General features: G+C 45.8%; 3 protein-coding genes across 3 annotated transcripts; all 3 read left to right on the forward strand.

The window, feature by feature from the left end:
• The first annotated feature begins 2,079 nt into the window (after positions 1-2,079).
• Positions 2,080-3,168, forward strand: fut9a (fucosyltransferase 9a). Its single transcript, XM_053434868.1, has one exon. The coding sequence runs from the start codon at positions 2,086-2,088 to the stop codon at positions 3,166-3,168; it is 1,083 nt and encodes a 360-aa protein (XP_053290843.1). The 5' UTR covers positions 2,080-2,085.
• An 8,123-nt stretch (positions 3,169-11,291) lies between these two features.
• Positions 11,292-13,444, forward strand: fhl5 (four and a half LIM domains 5). The gene is made up of 5 exons (XM_053434629.1): positions 11,292-11,459; positions 11,617-11,791; positions 12,425-12,594; positions 12,743-12,929; positions 13,293-13,444. Exons 1-5 carry the CDS (start codon positions 11,298-11,300, stop codon positions 13,442-13,444), a joined length of 846 nt encoding a protein of 281 aa, XP_053290604.1. The 5' UTR covers positions 11,292-11,297.
• A 1,548-nt stretch (positions 13,445-14,992) lies between these two features.
• si:ch211-266g18.9 (transforming growth factor-beta receptor-associated protein 1) lies at positions 14,993-20,605 on the forward strand. Its single transcript, XM_053435418.1, has 11 exons — positions 14,993-15,886; positions 16,070-16,264; positions 16,407-16,561; positions 17,466-17,548; positions 17,666-18,016; positions 18,175-18,232; positions 18,315-18,458; positions 18,863-18,997; positions 19,077-19,221; positions 19,308-19,729; positions 19,828-20,605. Exons 1-11 carry the CDS (start codon positions 15,199-15,201, stop codon positions 19,987-19,989), a joined length of 2,538 nt encoding a protein of 845 aa, XP_053291393.1. The 5' UTR covers positions 14,993-15,198; the 3' UTR covers positions 19,990-20,605.
• Positions 20,606-22,084: the final 1,479 nt, after the last annotated feature.

A 22,084-nucleotide genomic window follows, 5' to 3' on the forward strand; every position in this document is an offset into this window, starting at 1 on the left:
AGGGAATACACATGATTCAGATTGGACTCCTCTGCATATTTGAGGCTTTTGCTTTCCAGCATCATCCTCCATGGGTTTAATTCTTACCGCTGCACGTTTCTGGTGCGCCAAAAATGTGAATATCCTCATCAACTTCAGTGCACTTGACAACCATTTTCCTCCTCTATATGGCATCACGTTCTAAAATGACCTTCAGTGCTCACAGGGTGGAAATTCATTCTCACCTGGGATGGAGTGTCCCCTTTTCAGTGCTGTGGCCTTCCTGACAGAACACACATAAATCAAAGTAAATGGCCAATATGTGATAATTTTTTTGGGGAGTGCAGGGGTCAAGCTTTTTTCATCCGTATCCTTTTATACCTGTTACTGAAATCACATCTTGAATTTGGTGCTTCACTGTGACTGATGCTTTCCCCACAAAAACATATCTGTGCTTCCTGCCTGGCTCCAGACATTTCAAACCCTGCTGCAGACTACTCACCCATGCAATGCTCTCTCTCTCTCTCTCTCTCTCTCTCTCCCTCTCCCTCCCCCTGTGTCCCAAATACATCACAATACATTTGACAAAAAAAAAAAAAAAAATACACAACAAAACTCAGCTATGCTCTTTAAAATGTGAATGAGCGCCCGGGCAGAGCACGTGCCCCACTCCGGGCTCATAAGATGGATGGAAGGGAGGGAGGGAGGAAAATAACAAGTGTTGTGAGCCGTGTAACCCTCCCATATCAAATACTCTGACCTCAGCACCATCAACATGGAGACACTATAACTTTACCACCACACACTGCATATTTGATAGGCCCCTTGATTTTGATCTCTCCGTAGCACTGACACACAAAGGTATAGCCACATGTGCACCGCCGGGCTGCGTCCTCGGTAAAGCAAAGAGCTTATCACGGCTGCAGAAAGCATGGTTCAGCAATGTAAGAGGATTTGCCTACATGAAAATGTATTGATACCGTAAGCCTTTAAAAGGAGTTGCACTCATCTGGCCCAGAGTTCGTGGTGCACATCGCTGCAACTAAGTCACACACATGATGCTGCCGACGGCGGCGATGCCTCGATATCAAAATCCCCTCGTGGCGCTCCGGACACATAATGTGGAGATTATCAGCGTTTGAGCTGCAATTACTGGTGTTATTATGGTTCAGTGACGCATGAGATAAGCAAAATTCTCCCTGAAGGTTTATTCCTGCCCGTATGGCCTCTTTATGCAGCGTGCAGGTGTGTAGAGCCCCAGAGAGCTGTAGAGTCAGGGGAGGCCTTTCTACTCTGCTCTGCCTTAAGATGGCAGCATTCTCTTACAGTACACAAGGTGTGTGCCAAAAGCTAATAACAGTTGGAAGCCTGCACCCCAAGCTTAACTGGCAATGTTTGAAACAACAACCATTATTAGCCGGAAATTTAGCAATAACCGTAGTGTTTTTGTTTTATTTACCAGCTCATCCGTTGAGTTGTTTGTGGAGATGAAGCCTTCCCCTGCTCGCCGACAGCACATAAACCTGCAACACATGCATGCTTTGTGTTTTCTTGGTGATGCTTTGTGTCTTCTCTCCCCCCCCTCTCTCCTGTAGACCCTAACCAATTCTCTCTGATTCTCTCCCTCTGCTCATGTAAAGGAGGCATCGCTGAGAGGACCCGTGCATTCAAGATCAAACGCTCCTCATTAGATCATTAAGGATCATTATTTTCCAGCGCAGGAGGCCTCTCTTAGCCGTGACCTGCAGCTCTTTTTCTATGAGCGCTGATTCACAACGAAGATTGATCCCGCCGTCGACCCGATGTAGGAGCTGCTCCCTCCGACCCCCACGACGCCCACTCCCGCTCGGATTTCAGCATTCAGTCAAATCCAAAAGGTTTGTGTTAAAATTGTGCCCGAGGAGGTCACACATTTTATTGATCCCATAGCAGAGGGTGTGTACTTGTAGGCTATTGCAAGAAGAGGCGGATGCTGGGTTTAATTGAGACATTCACAGTCAATGTTCCAGTGGAATAGACATTACATGAGGATGTGATAGTTCCGGTGTTGATTCCTGTTGATCATGACTTTTCTCTGCCTGTTTTTCGCCCTTTTCAGGACAGAGTATGCCATCTGCACCTTTTCACAGAATCCTACGACCCCTTCTGCTCGGCACGTTCATACTGGGATGCTTTGTCACTCTGTTTTTGATGTATTTTAAACCGTCCACCAGCTGGCTGTCAGGTCCCGTCGAGTCAACAGCATCCACGGACCACGTTAAGAGCCTCTTCTCCACCAAGAGCGACAAAAACGTGACCACCGTATTGATATGGCTCTGGCCCTTCGGACAGACCTATGACCTGAGCGTCTGCAGCTCTCTCTTCAACATCGAGGGCTGTTTCATCACGGCCGACAGAAACTTCTACAACAAGTCAGATGGCGTCATCATCCATCACCGGGACATCTGCACCGACCTCTCCAACCTGCCGCCGTTCCAGCGACCGTCCTTCCAGAAGTGGGTGTGGATGAACCTGGAGTCGCCGTCACACTCGTCCCAGCTGCCCGGGATCGAGAACCTCTTCAATCTGACTCTCAATTACCGTCAGGATGCTGACATTGAAGTGCCTTATGGGTCCATCGTAGCAGCGGAGGGCGAGGAGGACTTTGTGCCACCCAGCAAAAACAAGCTGATCTGCTGGATTGTGAGCAACTGGAACCAGGACCACGTGCGGGTGAAGTACTACAACGAGCTGTACAAACACATCGAGGTTCACGCCTACGGACAAGCCTTCGGGGAATACATCGCCGACCAGGACTACTTCCCCACCATGGCCAGCTGTAAGTTCTACCTGTCTTTTGAGAACTCCATCCACAAGGACTACATCACAGAGAAACTGTACAACCCGCTCTCGGTGGGAACAGTGCCGGTGGTTCTCGGCCCGCCCCGGACGAACTACGAGAACTTTATCCAGGGAGATGCCTTCATCCACGTGGATGACTTCCCCTCACCCAAGGAGCTGGCGGACTACCTGCTGCTCCTGGACAAAAATGAAGAAATGTACGTCAGGTACTTTGAGTGGCGGCGGCACTTTAAAGTAAAGAAGGCCTATTTCTGGGCAGAGCACACATGCCTGGCTTGTGATTACCTGCGCAGGCACAAGGAGTACAAGGCATTCAATAACCTCGACAAGTGGTACTGGGGTGGATAGTGCTGTGAAGGGCTATGAAGGGCTTGTTTTGTTGTTGAAGGCAGTGCTTTAAGATTTTCGTCCTTCGGTTGATATGAAGGTTCATGTTGGCTGTTCTGTGGAGAGATCCTGACTGATGTTTTTCTAGTGGTTCAGTGAGACGTCCATCTTGTTTTTTTTAATTTGCGAGCCAATTTTGCTAAGCCTTACTTTGCCTTTTTTTCTTTAATCCATTGTTATTTGTATTTATTTTTTATGGAAATTACAAATGCACTACATTTTTATTGTTGCGTTAACCCATGTTTCACTTAACATGACCACATTTGCTGCTATTCTCAATTTTTCTTTGTTTACTCTGAGTTATTAATGCATGTGCGCGTGAACGACAGATGATGTTCTGAATGCAAGCTTGCTGTTTTTTCTCTTTCTTTAAAACTCACCTTCTCATGAAGTGGCACACAGCGGACCTTGCAATAGTGTTGGCTGCAGAAGTAGACTTGACAGAAAAAGCGCATTTATTTATGTGATGTTTATTCAAGTGAGGCATTAAACGATTCAAAAAAAGAAACAATTTCATCCGTGCTAGTGATGCAGTCACCTATGCAGTGTTTACTGGACTCAAATGTGAAAAAAAAGTGTCATGTACATAATGTGTATATTGGAAATTATGTAGCTGTGATTCTTTTCTCCATATTTTTCAAAGTTTGCATTTGCACAGTTGATCTCGCGGTTGCCGATCTGACCCTAGAGCAGTGAGACAGATCTTCATCGTGCTCTGTGGTCGTTGAAGGCATACGGTGATCATCGCCCCGGCTCGTCTCTCTGACAGCCGATGTGACTCCGCTCGGTGAGAGGGAGGTTACTATTTTAATCGTGTTGCGAATCGCTCATTGTCACTTGTGATGTGTCACAGTGCGGCGGGATCCCATGTGGATGGCGGTGGCACAGTGCCGAGCCATTGTGCCGCGATGTGAAACTCCCACACTGCTCATTATGTTGCCTACTGATTTGATCTTGAAAAGTGATTTCTAACCACGTGACGGACAGAAATAGCACAAAGTTAACACACAACGGAATTGTTACGCTCCTGCTTCTGTTCTGCCATCGACAATTTCATCTCAATTATCCACACGGATTTTTTTGAAACTGTTTCCTGCAGCCTATGGTTAAAGCGAGTGTGAATGAGACCAGCTCAGACGAGGTGAGGTCTGCCCACATGTTGGGAGGAATGTGCTTGCAGCGAGATCCTCCACGTTTGTGTTTTGGAATCATTGCACCAGTGCTGTTCGGGGAGTTGACAGTTTTTTGTTTTTTTTTACACTCCTGTTTACAGCACTACACCCCTCGAGATCACACTACTAACAGACAGCTCAGCATCTGTAGATATTACACCACAATCAATGTGTGTCAAACAGCGTTCTGCAGCTATTGACAAGATGGTACTGTGCAAAACCATGGCAACATTTTATGCAAGATAAGCCCGTGGCTTCTTGGTCAGAGTACTCCAGCGTGTCAGGTCTATTATCATTTTGATACGTCTTCACACTGTCAAAAGGGACCATTGATGTAAATATTGATGAATCCAATTATTTTTCTTATAGAACATGGCTCTGAATGCCATCACGAAAACCTGTATATAAAACCTTGTTGTAGACTGGATCGATCCAGCCCACTAACACAGATCATTCCTGTATGTGTGAACCAGACGGAGGGAGCGCCCGCAGTGTCTGCATTCATGGGGGGGGAAGGAAAAACGGTGGTGTTGTATATATTTTTAATGTTTAAATCTCTTTATAACATGCAAGTGTCGTCAGGTGGTGGATGTGATTTCACTGTTCCTTTGTAAGTTAAGCTGGTGCTTCAAGAGACTGTGAATCAACGTGAAAGGAGAGAGAGAGAGAGAGAGAGAGACTTGAAAATAATAACCTGCATCAGAGACAATGGCGTCAGTGTTGTAAGGTGGACGAGTTCGTCTGGGGAGGTAATTTTACACTGGAGAAGTTTTTATAGGCAGTAATCCTGTTGGTGTGACCTAATTGAAAAGGAGTCCCGCTCAAATGCAGCAGAGATATAGCACTGTCATTCATGTGGAGCTGTGTGAGTCACTGTGCTGGTGGCTGTCTTTTAGATGGAGCTATTGTGAGATCCAAAAACCTGTCATGCAAGACCTCTGCCTGTCCCACAGATTCACTATGAACCTGGCGCCCGTGGGCTTCATACTGTACAGTCTAATCATCGGAATAAGGTTCCTCGTCCAATGAGGTCGGCGACTTTAAGAAACAACAAGTTTTTCCCTTTCTGCGTGTTGTCCGTCTTTTTCAGCCTCTCTTCCTTTCTCTCTTTTTTTTTTTCTTTGCTCAAAAACAAACACGAGGAGCCGCAACCTTGTCTGTCCCCGTGTCTGAGTCTGTGAGTGTGTCCCCTCACCAGAGAGTGAATCAGGACGTCTCTGGATACTGTCTGACCTGCCCATGATTTTGCTGGAGTTATAAAAAACACTGTATAACCAAGTGAGATGAAATCTTCTTGTGTGATTGAACATGAAGATGCTCCATTTATTTTTTTTGCCAGTTCACTGAAAATGTCAGTGAGTCAATCAGTAAGGTTTTCTTTTTTTGCCAAATTAATGTATTTTGCCAAATGTTGTGTTTGAACTGTAGATGTCTTCTGATAGTGTCAAAGAAAATAAAGATATGGATAAATGAGCAAACACGGATGAAGCAACGAGAGTTGATCGGGCCTCTGCTGCTAACATCCACATCGCAGCTACATAAATGCAATAAAGACAGAAGTCGTCATTTCTGCTTTTAGAGACGAATCCACTCTCAGGAATTAAATAGGTCTTTTGTATGGTCTGCCTCTGCTCCAGGTGGACCGGGTCTGTGTCTGGTGTACCGGACGTCAAGCTACATGGCTAATTTGATTCCCTTCAGTGCCCTTTAGCTATAGATATTTATTTGGCCGTTTCCTTTCATCCAGCGACTTGCTAGACCAGAAGTCTTTTTGCGAATGTAAAATCCCCCCCTCTTTATTCACATCATCCCCGACTAATATTCAGGCCTATTTATATATCTATAATATAGCATTGGATAAAGTATAAAGAGGGATAATCTCAAAAGGACAACAAAGAGACGGATATATTTAAAAACTGGACTGTCCAACTTAAAACTGGACAGATGGCGACCATACCACTACAGCAGGGGCAAAGCGCTGGCCTTCATCTCATTTGTTGTTTGTTCAACTGTGCAAAAACCAAAGTGTGGAAACATCAATTTAACTATTTTACAGGCGGTTTAACATATTTTACAAGCTAGAGTCAGTTGGGGAGGTGCCGTTAAGTGGATTCTGTTTTACCGTCATACTAAGCGAGCTAGCTGCTAGTAGCTAACAAGCTACTGGCTAAAGTGATATACTTGCCTTACGAATGGGACGGTGGTAGAGACAATACAGAGCTAAGCACATCTTCCGAATTGTATTTCTAATTTCTTTAATCTCAAATGTATAGAGTTCTGAGTGCGTTGGGTTCGACATTGTTTACATGGTGCCACCTAACACAGTGGTCATGCATCTCAATGGGATTTCCACAGTTGATGCCCGTGCTGTTCTACAGTCCCATGTAATGCAGACAGAGGTATAAATAGCAATCCAAAAGCCCCTTGATAAGTGATTGATGAGAGCAAAGAGAGTGTGTTGTGGTGGTTACGCCTCGATCCTCTATCTGTTGTTAGATACCCCATACGCCCGCGAGCACTCTGATATTTGAAGTCATCTCTTGCGCCATGCAGCGAAGATGACACTCCTTTGTCAACGGCCTCCACTCAACTCCGCAGGTCAAAGTGTCTGACAAATGCGTGTTGCCTGGATCAGTGGCACAAATAATCCACTGATGTCAGTTGGGGATTAATGTAAAAGTTCAGGTGGGGGGGGGGGGGGGCGGAATCGAGACAGGGCCACTGAGGTTTTCAGCTCTGGATGTTGCATTGACATGTTTTAAACACATTACAGGACATTACCGTTCAGATTGCATCTCTTGTTCCTCAGGGAAACGCACTTATTGACTTTCTTGCCTAAACCAGACCAATTAACAAGCCGGGTCTGGTCGCCCTCCCATTCAGACCAATTTCACATCATGTCCTGAAACTGGTCAGATCAGTCACAACCACTGGTCCATAATGGGTCCTTGATGTTTGATATGATGATCTGTAGCGTTCAATAGGAACACAGCTGAAGCATTGCCGCTAACAACCAGGATAGGCTGGTACTGATGTGGGCAGGTCTGTTGAATCTGCTCTGGAGATAGTATCCAAAGAGCTAGATTCTATATAAGAAGAATAAACAATGGTTTGGGTTCACATTTCTGCCCCAAGTCACATGGTTTGTTGCTCTGATTGGTTGTTGGTTGATGTTAACGCCTGCTGGAATTAGTACTCTAATGATGCCAGGCTATTTTTAATCAACTATTACATTAGAAGATTGTACTGTTATTATACACAAGAACAATCTTCTAACTGTACTATTCATGTACGATAGGCAGCTAGCGTCAACAGCACTATCTTTACTTGAACATCGGACTTGCTTTGTAACTTCTGAACGTGTAAATAACGAATCCTTTGCAATCCAGTTTGTCATATAGCAACTTAAAAATGTAAAACGTCAATGTTGCGTTCGCAGCTTGTTTCTGCTGCTCCCATGGGACCAAAATATGATTTCTATGTGACATATATAACAGATTTCTAGCAGCAAACATTTGACCAATTACCTTTTCTGAAATTTTTAATTCACATTTTCAATCCTATTTGACCAATAAGAAAATGAACACCGGGTTGGTTTCACCTGCATAGTGATGAATGTTTTGAATCATCTAGGTCTCTGGAGAGTTTTCAGTGAACTCAAGCCTGTTTATTTGAGGTGCAGTGGTGATGTAGAGTGTTTCAACAGAAGCGATGACACCTGGTCGTTGTTGTTTCTTTCTGTCCTCTGAAGTTCTATGAGGTTTACTAAAGATTGCTTTACTCAAATGTAGATTAACCATTCTGTTATTTGCTTTTGTGTTTTCCTGGCTTTAAATAATTGATCATTATTTTCTGCTCCAACACGTCTTACAAACTCTAGGTGTAAGGTTTCATTTAGTGTGTTGTGTGCCCTCACTCGCTGCTGCTGGCACCAAAAACCTTCACCTACACAAACACCATTAAATCAACCGGACTCGGAGGAGGAATGGGATGGAAGAGGCGGAACATTTTAATGGGTTGTGCATTCCGAGGAGTGGCCAACTTTTTCTTTTCTCCTCAGCGGTGGAGATCATATGTCTGGCTGTGCGACAGGTCTTGTCACCCACACACACCATGACTCACGTTGGTGAGAGCCGGGGGAGGAGGGGCAGGCACAGTGATGGCATTACCCAGGGCCCTCACACGGCCTCCCTGGAGGGGTGTACGGTTTTCCGAGATGGTAGATTGCATCTCTTCATCCCCGGCAGCCCCCTGTGTGGCTATCCTGTTCAGTTGGAAAACGCCATGTTGAAAGCGAGCTCTGCCCGTTCACTGCAGACAAGCAGAGGCCTTCTCAAAGGGCCCGGTCTGTGTGAGTCCACTCATTAACCACTAGAGCCGCCCCTCGCCTCAACCTAATGGATCCCACTTATGCTGTCATCACCATGCCAACCCAGTTGTCAACTCCGGTGCAGAGAGGCTTTTGTGCTCCAGGGAAACTCAACTGTGTCGTGTTGACCAGTCTGCAACAAGTCACCACCTCAGAGGAGCCACCAAAGGAAATGCTTCTCTTCTTCTGTGAGATCATTCGATTAATGTGGGGGGGGGGGAAACAGCCCCTGACACCTTATTGTAAAGCCTGAATACATTAAGATAAGAGGACACCTGAGTCCGGGTCAAGTAAAGGCCTTTTTATTAGGGCTGGACAGGCCGCATTGGAAATCTGCCGGCAGCTGCTCACTAGTTGACATCGGAGGATTAAGCGGGCAAAAAGGAAAATGCAAGATCAGCGAGCTCTTTTGCTCTGCAGCGTTGGCACTGTCTGGTGTACAAGTTAATAATCCACGAGACAAAGAGCAGCACCTGCTATCCATCAGATCATAGCAGCTATATTAAATAAAGATACAAACACGCATGCATGAGTGCGGATTAAATCCGAATGTACAGAATGTACACTAATCTGCTTTGTTCAGATGCAATTTTTTTCCCCACATGATGATGTTGATATTATGCCAACTCAATCTAAAAGATGAGTTTTTGTATTCCGGTGAATATGGGTCACCTCGGCTTGTTGTCACATGATGGCAGACTGCGCAGCCACACAACAAAGATTAGACACTGTTCGAGAGGAGATGACTATATTCGTCCTACAGTTGGGTCTGGGGTTTATTTAAGGTCTGCATTGTTTTCTGTGACGTGCGGCTGCTGATCTGGACACCAGCAGGGAGCCAGGGCGCAGTACATCGGCAAGTTAATCCGGAGAGAAAGATAACTTCAGGTCTTCCCCAGGATCCTCCCGCTTGGAAATTAGAAGAACCTTGAAGGATGGCACGGCATTAGACCAAAAACCTGTCCCGCTCCCGAGATTAGTTTTTGCTGAAAGGCTTATATAACAAGTATCGTGTGGGTCAAAAATAACATAGCCTTTAGTTGTTCCTCAGAGGTTTGTAGACACCACCTACACGCGCCGCAGAACCGTGTTTGAACATCATCTGTCGAGTCCAAAAACGGACTGCAGCTTATTATTTGTTGTCGGAGTTGTTTTTTATTTTTTCTCTGTACGAGGAGTGGCAGCGGATCGAATTCGGAGTGAAGACAGAGTTCATCCAGAGAGAGTTGCATTCCTCCCAACCTCATCCCTGTCACTGACCTTCCTGTGTGTGTATACAAGGGATTAGGCCGGTGGGCTGGGCTGGTGGTCTTCCCAGGCTATTTTTATGAAGATGTCCGCCCCCACCCTGATCCTTTTGGAAAAACGATATGGGTACATGTTCCAAGAATCAAAATGTAATTAGCCAGGTGTCCGTCAAAGAAGCAGAAGAATTTTGATTAATATCCAAGTGGAAAAGTGACAATTTGATTTATTTTAGATGCGTTTTTGACAGCTGAAACCTAATAAGCTTATTTAGTCCAACACTCACACAAACATTGAATACACACATCCCCATGGCCTGAGAGATCTCTTCTTCCACTGCTTCACACAAAGAGAATTTGATGGAGTTACACGAGTATCGCTATCAACAAGATGGTCTCTATTAATCTGTCATTCCTGCTCCTCCTCCTTCATTTCACCGTGGACGAGTTGAACATCCACAGGCCTGCAGCTTCCCTCCATCTGAAGTGCTGCCAAAGCACTCTCAATAGCCACTGAGGGGTCCTGGCAATATAGCTCAGTACCTGGCAACCACAAAGCTGCTGGCGCCTACCTCTCATAAGCCATCTGCAACTGCCTGTGAGTGTAGCAGGCACTGACAAAGGCCACAAGTGTGTCCGGACATGTCAACGCATCCAAATGGCCGACTATATCTCTGCTGTGGCACCAAAATCCAAACTGAGGAAAGGAAAATTATCCTGAAGCACATATCTCATCTTTGCCTGACGTGTTGTATCAGCTGCGTATATACCTTGTCGTGTTTTCCTACAGGAATCTATCTGCTAGTAATCAAACTGCATTTCTTGTTGCTTTCAAAGTGATAAAGCAGCAATGATTGGATCAGGTCGAGGCTCGGTGATATGTGCACCATCAGCGCCCTTAAAAGGTCCAGAATGATGCAGAGGAGCATGTCAATTCTCCCCAGAGATTACCGCTAATAAGAGGGCCAGTATTTATAGACGATCCCCCACAGTGGAGACCCCTAATCCTGCCTCACCGCTTTTCATCCCGGTGCCTGGTCCACTCTCTCTCTCCGCAGCCCCCAGCTCTACAGCCTCATCCTCGCTCCATATCAGCCGAGGTCGACACAACACTGCTTTTTTTTCTCCGATTCTCGCAAACGAAGGGGAAGAGAAATTGCTTGGTGTCTTTGCTTGCCTGGGGAGTGGGGTAAGAGATTGCCTGGACTATTAAAGGAGCTTTTTCAATCTCTTCCCACTTTACTTTATTGTCCAATCTTCCTGCCGCTGCTCTCTTTGACCTTCAGCTAAGAAAAGCAGACGACGATGTCCACCAGCGAGCGTTTCGACTGCCATTACTGCAAGGACTCCCTGCTGGGGAAGAAGTACATAATGAAAGAGGACATGCAGTACTGCACTAAGTGCTATGAGAGCCTGTTCGCCAACTGCTGTGAGGGATGCTCTTTGCCGATTGGCTGCAACTGCAAGGTAAGCAAGCACTTCCATCGTTCATAGAGCCACGACTTTGATGTAACCAGGGTGTAAACTAAGAAAGTATTTATTTCTGACTATTCATGTACTAAATAAATATCTAACTTTGCAGAATAACCCCAAGTGCAATAACGAATCTGTTGAATATCCACAGGACCTGTCCTATAAGGATCGCCACTGGCACGAGCAGTGCTTCAAGTGCGCCAAGTGCAGCCGCTCTCTGGTGGAGAAGGCCTTTGCCGCCAAAGAAGATTTATTGCTCTGCACAGAGTGCCATGCCAATGACTATTCCTCCAAGTGTACCACCTGCAAGAAAACCGTCATGCCAGGTACAATATCATACACTGTCATGTTTGTAATCAATCATAACAACAACAACAAAAATGGAAAAATGCAGTGAAAGATTTAAAGTTCATTCTTGAACTTGGGAATGTTTGGAGAGAGGAGTAACTGATCCTTCTGCTACTTTCATATTTAAGAATTGGAAAGATTTGCTTCTACTACTAGTATCTCTCACAGTGAAAGGAATAACTCCGTTAAAGGAATGGAGGCTTTTTTTAAACCAAGGAACAAACTTTCAATCTCAACTGAAACAAACACGGATGAGAAGAAATCATCTTCAGTATCATAACCAATGAAAAAGGCTTCTGGTATCATGTGATACAACGGAAAGCTCACAGCCGCTAAATGGACTTTGTGGTGATTGTTTCTTCAGAAAAAATAACAGGCTTACAAAAATTACACAGCAGTTATGTCATATATATTGTTATATGTTCGGTGATATGAAAATAGAAAGTTAAAAGTATATAAAACACCAGAGGACAATGCAAAAATTCTTTCCAAGATTATCAAGACTGCATCGTCCCCTCCCCACAGATCAAGCAGGACTATTTTGAGCCGCACTGCTTTTCTGTCATGGAGGAACCATATGCTGACTAAGCTGCTCTCGTCCCATGTGCCAGGTTCCCGCAAAATGGAATACAAGGGGAACAGCTGGCATGAGACCTGCTTCCTGTGCCACCGCTGCCAGCAGCCAATAGGAACCAAGTCCTTCATCCCCAAAGACACTGGCTACTTCTGCGTGCCCTGCTTCGAGAAGCAGTTTGCCTACCAGTGCTGTGCCTGCAAGAAGGTAGGGTGACAGCTGAGTCTTCCATGTGTATTGACTGCTGCAGGCCATCCTCCTGACTCAGGCGTTTTAACAGTAATGACTGTTACTGCATGTGTAACAACTAGTGAGAAAAAACGTCATGGATTGTGTGTTTGTGTGCATGTTTCAGTCCATCACAACAGGTGGAGTGACGTACCAGGACAAGCCGTGGCACCGCGACTGCTTCCTATGCATTGGCTGCAGAAAGCAGCTGTCGGGCCAGCGCTTCACCTCCCGGGAGAACTTCCCCTACTGCCTCGAATGCTTCAGCAACCTGTATGCAAAGAAGTGTGTGGGCTGCACCAAGCCCATCACCAGTGAGTCCCTGGCTGTGCCCATGTTTTCATTCACTCACACACCGCTCACGCTGCTCACATGCACTGCCCTTATCTGCATTTGTGCAGGAGCTGTCAAATAAACAAGGTTGACCCGTATATCATGTAAATGCATGGACATATGGGCGGCTGTGGCTCAGGAGGTGGAGCAGGTCGTCCATGAACCTGAGGGTCAACGGTTTAATCCCAGTCCCTGGCATTCCACGTCCTGAGTGTGGCAGGATGGCAAAATTATAAAGCACATTGAGTGGTAATCTACAGTGTTTGTCATCAACAAGACCAGGAAAAGGGCTATATACTGTAAATACAATCCATTTACCATTTTCACGTGTTTTCTGTGTGCAGGTCTGGCAGGCGCCAAGTACATCTCCTTCGAGGAGCGCCAGTGGCACAGCGAGTGTTTCACCTGCACACAGTGCTCCATGTCGCTGGTGGGACGCGGCTTCCTCACCAAGCGTGACAACATCATGTGCACCGACTGCGGCAGGGAGAAGTGATCTTTCCCCCGGGGGTCGCTGCTTAATCCGAATAGCAGCAGGGCCTGATTCTCCGATACAGATACTGTAGACTCATGAATAATTTTCTTCTCAGCGTGTCTGATGCATAAACAAATCCTGAATGTCAAACGCTTGGTGTTATAAATGAACATGAGTTCGCTCACACTGCCCACACACACATACACACACACACACAAACACACACACACACACACAGATACATTTTCGAATAAATAAACGTGTAGCTCTTAGGTCAGGACGCCATATGTGCCATTGTGAAAAGGATGAAATGCTGTTAAAAAAATATTAGAGCTGATGTTGACCAATTGAACAATTGACACAATATTAATTAACTAATTACTTTTCAGGTAATAAGAAACCTCGAGATGTGATACTCTTTAAAATCTTGTTTAACAGTAAACAAAATATTAGTTTTTCGACGGTTAAATGTATAAATCAAGTCATTTTGACAAAATGAGAACTACACTACCTCAGGCTACTGGCTGTTGCTTATGCAGAGCCATACAAATTAAATAGTCTGATAAGCTAAATTATTCATCTGTTATAACACAGAAGGTAAAGAAACAAAACACTCCTGGATTCGCCCCTTATACCCAGCTGCACCAGTGCAGTCGTCCCAGACCCCATCTATCAGTCAAGTGTGGTGGAAATCAGTTAAGTGGGTTAAAGGAGAAAAGAAGATGTAAAAAAAAAATGTAATCCTGGACTCGCATTTTAGTGTAAAACTTCCCTTAAATTTACTCTGTTCTTCCCTTGCCATAGTTACACCCTTCAAATAAATCTCACTTAGGAAACAAATATTCAGCACGCCACTTGTTTATGAAAACAAACCATCTGCTGGATATTTTCTGACTTTGCTTCTAGATTTACTTATTCATACTATGACTGCATGGGGATAAAAATATGTAAAAATATGCATGATAAGTGCTTCTCATATGTGAAATACTTAAAAAATACAAAAGGTTAATACAATAAAGACCTTTCTATGTACTACATGCTGAGAGGGATGCCATGTTATTGCCTGCTGTTGTTCATCCTTATTTCTTGTTTGCATTCACTTACTGTATATACAATTCCTCAGAGGCAAAAGTTCAGAACAACAAATAGAACTGGTTGGTTTAAAAATCCACATCTTTTATGGTTCTGTTACACAATCACTGCAATGAAACAAACCTCTGCTGTGTTGCTGTGGCCTCTTGACCTCATCACACCCAGCTCGTGCACATTGTAAACACACTACGAGGTCGCCCCTACATGGTTTGATCAGCAGATCTTTTTTGACTTTCTTCTTTTTCCCGCTGACCAGAGCCACCACTTTGGTCCGCGCCCGAGCCAAGGATCTCAAGTGACCTCCACCGCGGGCACCTCGAAATACCCGCCGTCTTCGCCGCACCTTGTGTTTTGACTCTTGTGAAAGTTGGCTTTCTCGGCGAGGCGGCTGGGGAGAGTTGTGTAAGTGCCCTCACATGGCAGGATGAGCAGAAAATGCTGACACTGACTTCCCGGCAGGATGTAGTCAAATGGGGGAGGTGAAACTACTTTACACTTCATTAAGTTGTGGAGGATTCAAAGAGGCAGGGGGGACAGCGGAGAGGTAGGGACATCTTATCTTATATCACTGAAGAAGAGCTGTGGTTTTTGATATTTCAGCGAAATGTTACTTGTTATTGTTACTTGAGGAACTGTCGAGATTAGTTGCACCACCAAAGTCAAAGGTTTACTACGTGTCTGCAATGGCTTTTAAAGCATTCACAAAAACACAGATCTATGAAAAACACGAAGCTCCGAAAGAAAAGGACAAACTGGGGATCCAGTGCCTCGAGTGCTTCGATCGGAATCTGTATATTGGGAGTAAAAATGCAACAGTGCAGCACCTCATCCTACAAAACAGCACAGACGCAGACCTGAGTCCTGGTCAGAGCAAAACCAGAGAAGGTAGAGCCAGAAAACTGGGCTCCAGCAACCCAGTCGTCCAGCTGAGAGCGGTCCCTCTTTTCAACCACTTGCTTGTCCTGTGGGACCGCGGCGTCACGGCCCTCAACATGTTCTCCCTGGAGCCGGTCCCTGCCTTGAAGAAGATCCAGCACGTGTCTCTGTTTGAGGTGTGCGACTCATTGCTGGCAGCTCGGGTAGGATGCGTGCAGATGGTGACCTCCTCCAGCCGCAGGAGAGTGATCCGCATCCACGTGGTGGGAGTGGACAGCTGGGAGGTTCTCAAGGAGGTGCCTCTACAACAGGATCCCGTGGCCTTGGCAGTAGATGGCACCAGTCTGTGTGTAGGCACCTGCGACAGGTACCTCCTCTGCGACGTGGAGACCGGGAGCAGAGAGGAGCTCTTTCCTCACAAGCACAACAGGCAGCGCGTCATTGTTACCTCGGTGGGACGAGGGGAATTCCTCCTGAATGGGCCTGAATCTTTGGGTAAGCGCTGCCAGAAATCTTTATGGTACATTTAGTCTACAGGCTGTCGAGCACAGACGTCACCATGTGTCATTACATGCCTCCATTTCAAAGTTAATCAGCTCATATGAGTCCAACATATATTCATACAGCCAGGGGATATTTGTTTTGCCAAGACATCATTTCCTCACCCTCGTCCCCCAGGCATGTTCGTGATGAAGACGGGGATTTGCCAGCGCCCTCCCCTGCAGTGGCCTCAGGAGGTGCTGGCAGCCACAGTGTGTTTCCCTTACATCCTCACCCTGCAGCCCCAACTGCTATCTGTCTACAGCATGTTGGATCAGCGGTGCAAGCAGAGTGTGAGCCTCCATGGAGGGAAGGGTCTGCTCTCCACATCAGGTAAACAAGGCGATACTTATAACTCACCTCATCCTGGCACATGGAAAACCTGTCCATCTGTGGGTTTGTTTTAGAATGATGAAGCCATACGTTTGTCCCAGTTTGCACCTACAGTTCCTACACATTACAAATCTCCCCTCAGATGGCGTGTTGGTGTTCACAGAGAGAGAGATTTTCAGCCTGAGTCTGGTGCCGTTCGAGGAGCAGATCCAGGCACTCGTAGGACACGAGAGGGTCGAGGAGGCTTTACTGCTGCTGGACGGGGTTCAGAGCCGTCGGCCACTCGACTCATACAAGGTGAGATGTGATCTGTAGATGTGCAGTAAGACTCGAAACGTGTCTCTGCTCTGAAAAGGATGTCTCTAACAAATGTGGGTTTTGTTTCCTCATAGGATACACAACAACATTTTAGGGGATCATTTAGTAACAGATGCATGTATTTCTTCTTTCTTTAATTTAATCATGTAAAATAATACTTTGGAGAGACCGCTTGACTTCTTCAGCAGCTGTTTTACCATATTAAACTATTTACTACTACATAATTATTAAAAAGGAATAAAATATGAATATGAAATTAGAAAAATAATGGTATCACTGTAGATAATATGCATACAACATGATTGCCTAGTTCTTATAGTAGAAACATACATTGATACAAAAAAAGGAAAAGCAGTCTGAGTACTTAAACTGCTTATTTGCAGAGTTTATATATATTTTTTTATATATAAAAATTCCCTGATCCCTTAGCGCTTGAACAAATATCAGCTTGACTTTTATTGACTTCTTAGTTGGTCCATGTCCCGTACACTTACATAGGGGAGGTGGGATATGTGACCTATACTGCAAGCAGCCATCAGGGGGAGACAGAGACGCTCTGGCTTCACTTTTGAGGAGCAGTCATGTCGTCCATCTTTTTATACAGTCTGGGTTCACCAGCTTAGCATTTTAGCATGCTAACATTTGCTGATTAGCATGTTAACCTCCTGGCTTTATTACAGTACTTCTCTGAATTCATAATTTCATAGCCCACTGATAATAATGAGTCAGCTTTTATTCTGTCTCAATGTCCTTAAGTGCCCTTGAGATTGAAGGAGAGTCACACAGTCGTCTGCCTCAATGATTTCAGCTCACATGTCAGCAGATTGAAGAGGCTGCCATGTCACGTTCAGCTGTTTCTAACCGAGTCTCTCTCCACTGACAGGAGCTGCAGAAGGCCATCACTTGCCTGGCTGGATTTGTTCATTTTTACCAGGAGGGCTTTTCCGAGGCCAGAGAACTATTCATGTGAGAGTAAAGCCCACCGACTAAACACGCCCCTCCATATTCAAACTGTGCAAAGTAAATCACAGATTGTTGTGAGTTTGTCTTAAATCAAATCCACGTTCATTCATCCTTGAACAGTGCAGGCGAGCTGGACCCCAGAGAACTCATCCTCCTCTACCCAGACATGAGGTCGTGTCTCAGCAACGACTTCCAGTCCCAGTTTGATCAGGGAACCCAGAAGGGCAGGGCTCTCCAGGTGCTCTGGCGAGAGGACACAAACATGTTCCATCACTACCTGCACTTCCTGGCAGATTTTCTCCAAGCTGTCAGGGGGACTGAGCGAGACTCAGCGTGCAGTGCGGAGGTGGACTGCGCCCTCCTGAGGCTGTACGTGGTACTGGGAGACACTGGGAACCTGCAGCAGCTTGTCACTTCTCCTAACGAGTGCAAGCTGGATCACTGTGTTCCTGCTCTGGAGAAAAACAACAGGTGAGGATAAACATGTTATTACATAGATGAGCTGTGATCATACTATAGATTTCGCTCAGTGCACAGATATGAATACGTTTTCTTGAATAATTCAGCATTTGTGATATTATTTTATTACTTTTTATGATTTATGATGGGCCATCTCCTTCTATTTGCAGATATTTTGCGTTAGGTTCCCTCTATCAAAGTCAAGGGAGGCAAACTGATGCAATAAAGGTGATTTCCCCCTTAAACTCCACACTTCTCTATTAACTCCATGTTGAAACGCTGTGTGTTTTATCTTGTTTTATTCTGTCAGACTTGGGTAAATATTGCAGAGGGCGCCCACCAAGACGACTCTTGCTCAGACGTGTACGGACACATAGTACGGACTCTCAGTCAGCTGGACGACAGAGATATCGTGAGGAAGTTTGCAGACTGGACTCTGCAAAAAAACCAAGAGGTGCCTATTTATCATTTATACATTCTAAAATAGTATTTTTTGGTAATCATGAAATCTTTCATTTATGTCATCATCTTCATTTACTGTGACATAGTAACATATCCTCCTCTGAAGAAGTCTCACAAGTGTAACCTTTATATAGAGACCAGGAATAGTCATATTGACCCTGTAGTTGCAGAAATATACTATTATTTTTGTGTATGTAATTTTCGAGCAGGGGCTTGAGAAAAGGTCAGATTTCAAGAGGTTAATGCTCACAAGCCGACTGCAGAGGGCAGAGTTGCACAATACAGCCAGTTGGAAAAACACCGCAAAACACCACCCACTCCATCATATTAAGTAATTAGGGGGCAATTATGGGTCATCAAATCATCCAATAACAGTTTTTCTTTATTTGAAAAAAGAAAGGTGTGCAGATTTTCACCAACCGCCCTCCAGATGATCGACTGGAGACACAGGACGTCCTCGTCCTCTTGGAGAAATATCCGCTGGCGTCGGTTTTGTATCTTGAGTTCCTGATCCATGATTTGAGCAGCGAGGTGGGTACAGCAGCAGCCGCCTGGTCGAACACCTCGACTCTTTCATCTATGATAACCATCAGTTGTGATCTGCCCTCAGGAGGAAAGACATCACAGCCGTCTGGCCTTGGCATATGTTGCTCAGACGCTGCGAGAGGAAGAGGAAGCAGATTTGAGGTCAACCAGGGGGAAGCTGCAACATCTGTTATGGGAATCCAAATTCTACGACGTCTCCACTGTATACGGTGTGTGGACGTGTTATGGGAACACAAATCATTGGAGAATCTCCCGCAAATTAAAGCAGGAGTCTTGTTTTTGTTCCTCATTGCAGAGAGAGTCAAGTCAACGACCCTGCACGTAGAGACAGCCATTCTCCTCGGCAGGAGCGGGGAACACTCCCGGGCTCTGCAGGTGCTCGTTCACCAGGAGCGAGACCCCCAGGCTGCAGAGGCCTACTGCTGCCGGGCTGCCCAGGGCCATGACGCTCCCTTCAGACAGGCCCTGCTGCTCACCCTGCTCCAAATCTACCTGAGCTCCGAGGATCCCACCGGCACTGCGGTGGATCTGCTGAACGACAACCCTCGGGCCTTTGCAGCGGAGGAGGTCGTCCAGCTCCTGCCCGACTCCTGGTCTGTTCAGCTCGTCTCCCAGTTCTTAGTGGGATCCGTGAGGGCAACGCTCCACCAGAGTCGTGTAGTGAAGCTGCAAAAGGCGCTGGCCCGGGTGGAGCTCATGCGGCACAAGGTCACTTGGGTGAGTTAAATAACATAATCTACATTTGTTTTTACTGCTGCAAACATTGTGTTTATTCTTGTTTTTCTGAACCCTCCTGACCTTTGACCCCTCTGCAGATGCAGGCCTCAAAAGCAATGTTCAGACTGGACAAGGAGCAGACGTGTAAGGTCTGTCAGCGAGTCCTCGCCGAGCCCCACTTTGCCTGTGACCTGCACGGCCAGCTGATGCACGTGGGCTGCACGATCAACCAGTCTGTTGCCTGCTCTGGCACATTATGAGTTCCTCTGCACTCCCGAGAATCACATTAATCTCAAGCCGGTTAAGTGTCTGCTTCTCACCTGATGATTTATCTAGATTAGACCGTGTCATCTAAGCAAACTCCCATCAACGGTTCAATTCATGGACCCGGGACCAGACAGGTTCCCTAATTAGAAAAAAGAAAATACATAGTGTAAATAACTGGTTTCAAAAAGGCAAAAGAGCACGCGTTGCACTTTTTCAGGGCGGCACGTCTGAGCTTTTTTTTCCGAGAGACACTGTAGACAGCTAAAGCTATAAATTGGATTGTGGAGGACACTCGGGGACATACTGTATATTCACTGATCAGACAGTGGTGTTTTACATGGAAACCACTCGTGGTCACCCTGATGACCAGAGGGAATTTGACCATCCTCCAGTGCTGTATATACGCATCCCCACCATCATGGTTTCCACTGACTGTGTATATTTGTCTGCACGGAGCTGGAAATAGAAAGTCAACATGCTGCACGTGAGATACTTCTGTTTCCAATCCAGCCTGTGCATTAATGTACATTCAAGATTAAAAAGGCAGGTTTTGAAATGAAAAGTCAAAAGGTGCAGAGCTTTGAGTCACTTCTATTGTAGACATATCTCACATGCCAAAAAAGCCAAATAACATCTGTGTGCTTTGGTCAGAATATGAAATCCGAGCCAGTTTTAAATTTGTCGTCCCTGTGTCATTATCACAGACGTCAATTCCCAATAATCATGCACGAACTCCATCGTCCACATGTAACCAAACTGCAAATAAAACGTAATCACATGTCGCGAGCCGGATGACAGTTGCAGTGGAGATATATTTGTTTGCGTCTGTCAGAAGGTCGAGACTCGGCGCTAACCCCAACTTTCTCTTTATACCGATGCATTTTGGGAGGAGAGCTGCGGAGACGCCTACGGGGGCTGGAGCAGCGACTTGGCTGGACTGCTCATAGTGTTCTGGCCTGGGGTGAGAGACTAATTGCACTGTAGATAAATAGTGAATTATGAGCCCGCTGGATGGGATTATCTCTTTGTGAAGCCTCCGCCAAGATCTTGTGCTAATGAGGTTTTTTGTTTCCCACTGAGGGCAGAGGACAATCAGGAGCTGCATTCACATTCCTCAGTGCGGTGAAGCCTTTCGAGGGCATCACTAGGATTAAACCTCATTATAATTCTCACCGTATCAATTTAACCTGAGTCGTATAAATAAATAGACCCATGTGCGAGAAAACCTCAAGAAGAAGCTTTTTTTTCTCTGACGTGGTCGCAGGAGAATTGCCATGCACACTCCTCCACACCGCCTCCTTGTAATTTTGATAATCTGCTTCTCATTCAATCACGATCTGAGCACTCGTGGAATAAGCGAGTGTGAAGAAAAGCACGAAGCATCAACTCCTCCCTCGCCTGCATGAAGGGAGCCTCTCACAGTTTATATGGGCCCATGGTGAGGCCCTCTGTGAGGCCCGCTGTGAGGCCTGCTGCTCTGCGACAGCCTGGGCCTCGGGCCGGTGCCTGCCGACCGCTGGCTGGTCCCGAGGGCCCAGGGATCCAGTCCACTTCTGTCCTCTCTGGAACATCCTCAGGGAACATTCGTGTTGTTTTGAACGCTTGAGGTTACGCTGCGCCTCAAAACATGTTTTTCTCATCTTTGATGTTGACCAACAGGCCCGGGTAACCAGAAGGTAAAAATACGCAGACACAAGAACAAACACACCTCCCAACGTTTGGTGGAATCTCTCATTAAATAAAATAAGTTAAAATCATGAGTCCCTGATGAATGTAACCCTCTCGAATACTGGAGCCTAGTGCCTGTGTCAGCCTGGACTCAGGACACCCTGGGGTGCTGGCCAGATGGTCATTTTACACATGAGCGGAGTGAATTGGATGCAAAAGTCAACAGTTGGAGGGAAGTATGGTGGGTATCCAGACATTGGTCTCCCATTATAAATATCCCAGTCACCACAGAGTCAGTGCTAGGAGGGAAAATAGGAACATTTTCTTCCTGTGCTCGTCTAAAAATGTCTGCTGTCTGGACCGTAGGATGTAATTGTTTACATGTTAACATAGTTTTACATGCAGGGAAGGAAGCAGTTA

This window comes from Pleuronectes platessa, chromosome 11 (assembly GCF_947347685.1).
Source record: "Pleuronectes platessa chromosome 11, fPlePla1.1, whole genome shotgun sequence".
Taxonomy (NCBI): Eukaryota; Metazoa; Chordata; class Actinopteri; order Pleuronectiformes; family Pleuronectidae; genus Pleuronectes; species Pleuronectes platessa.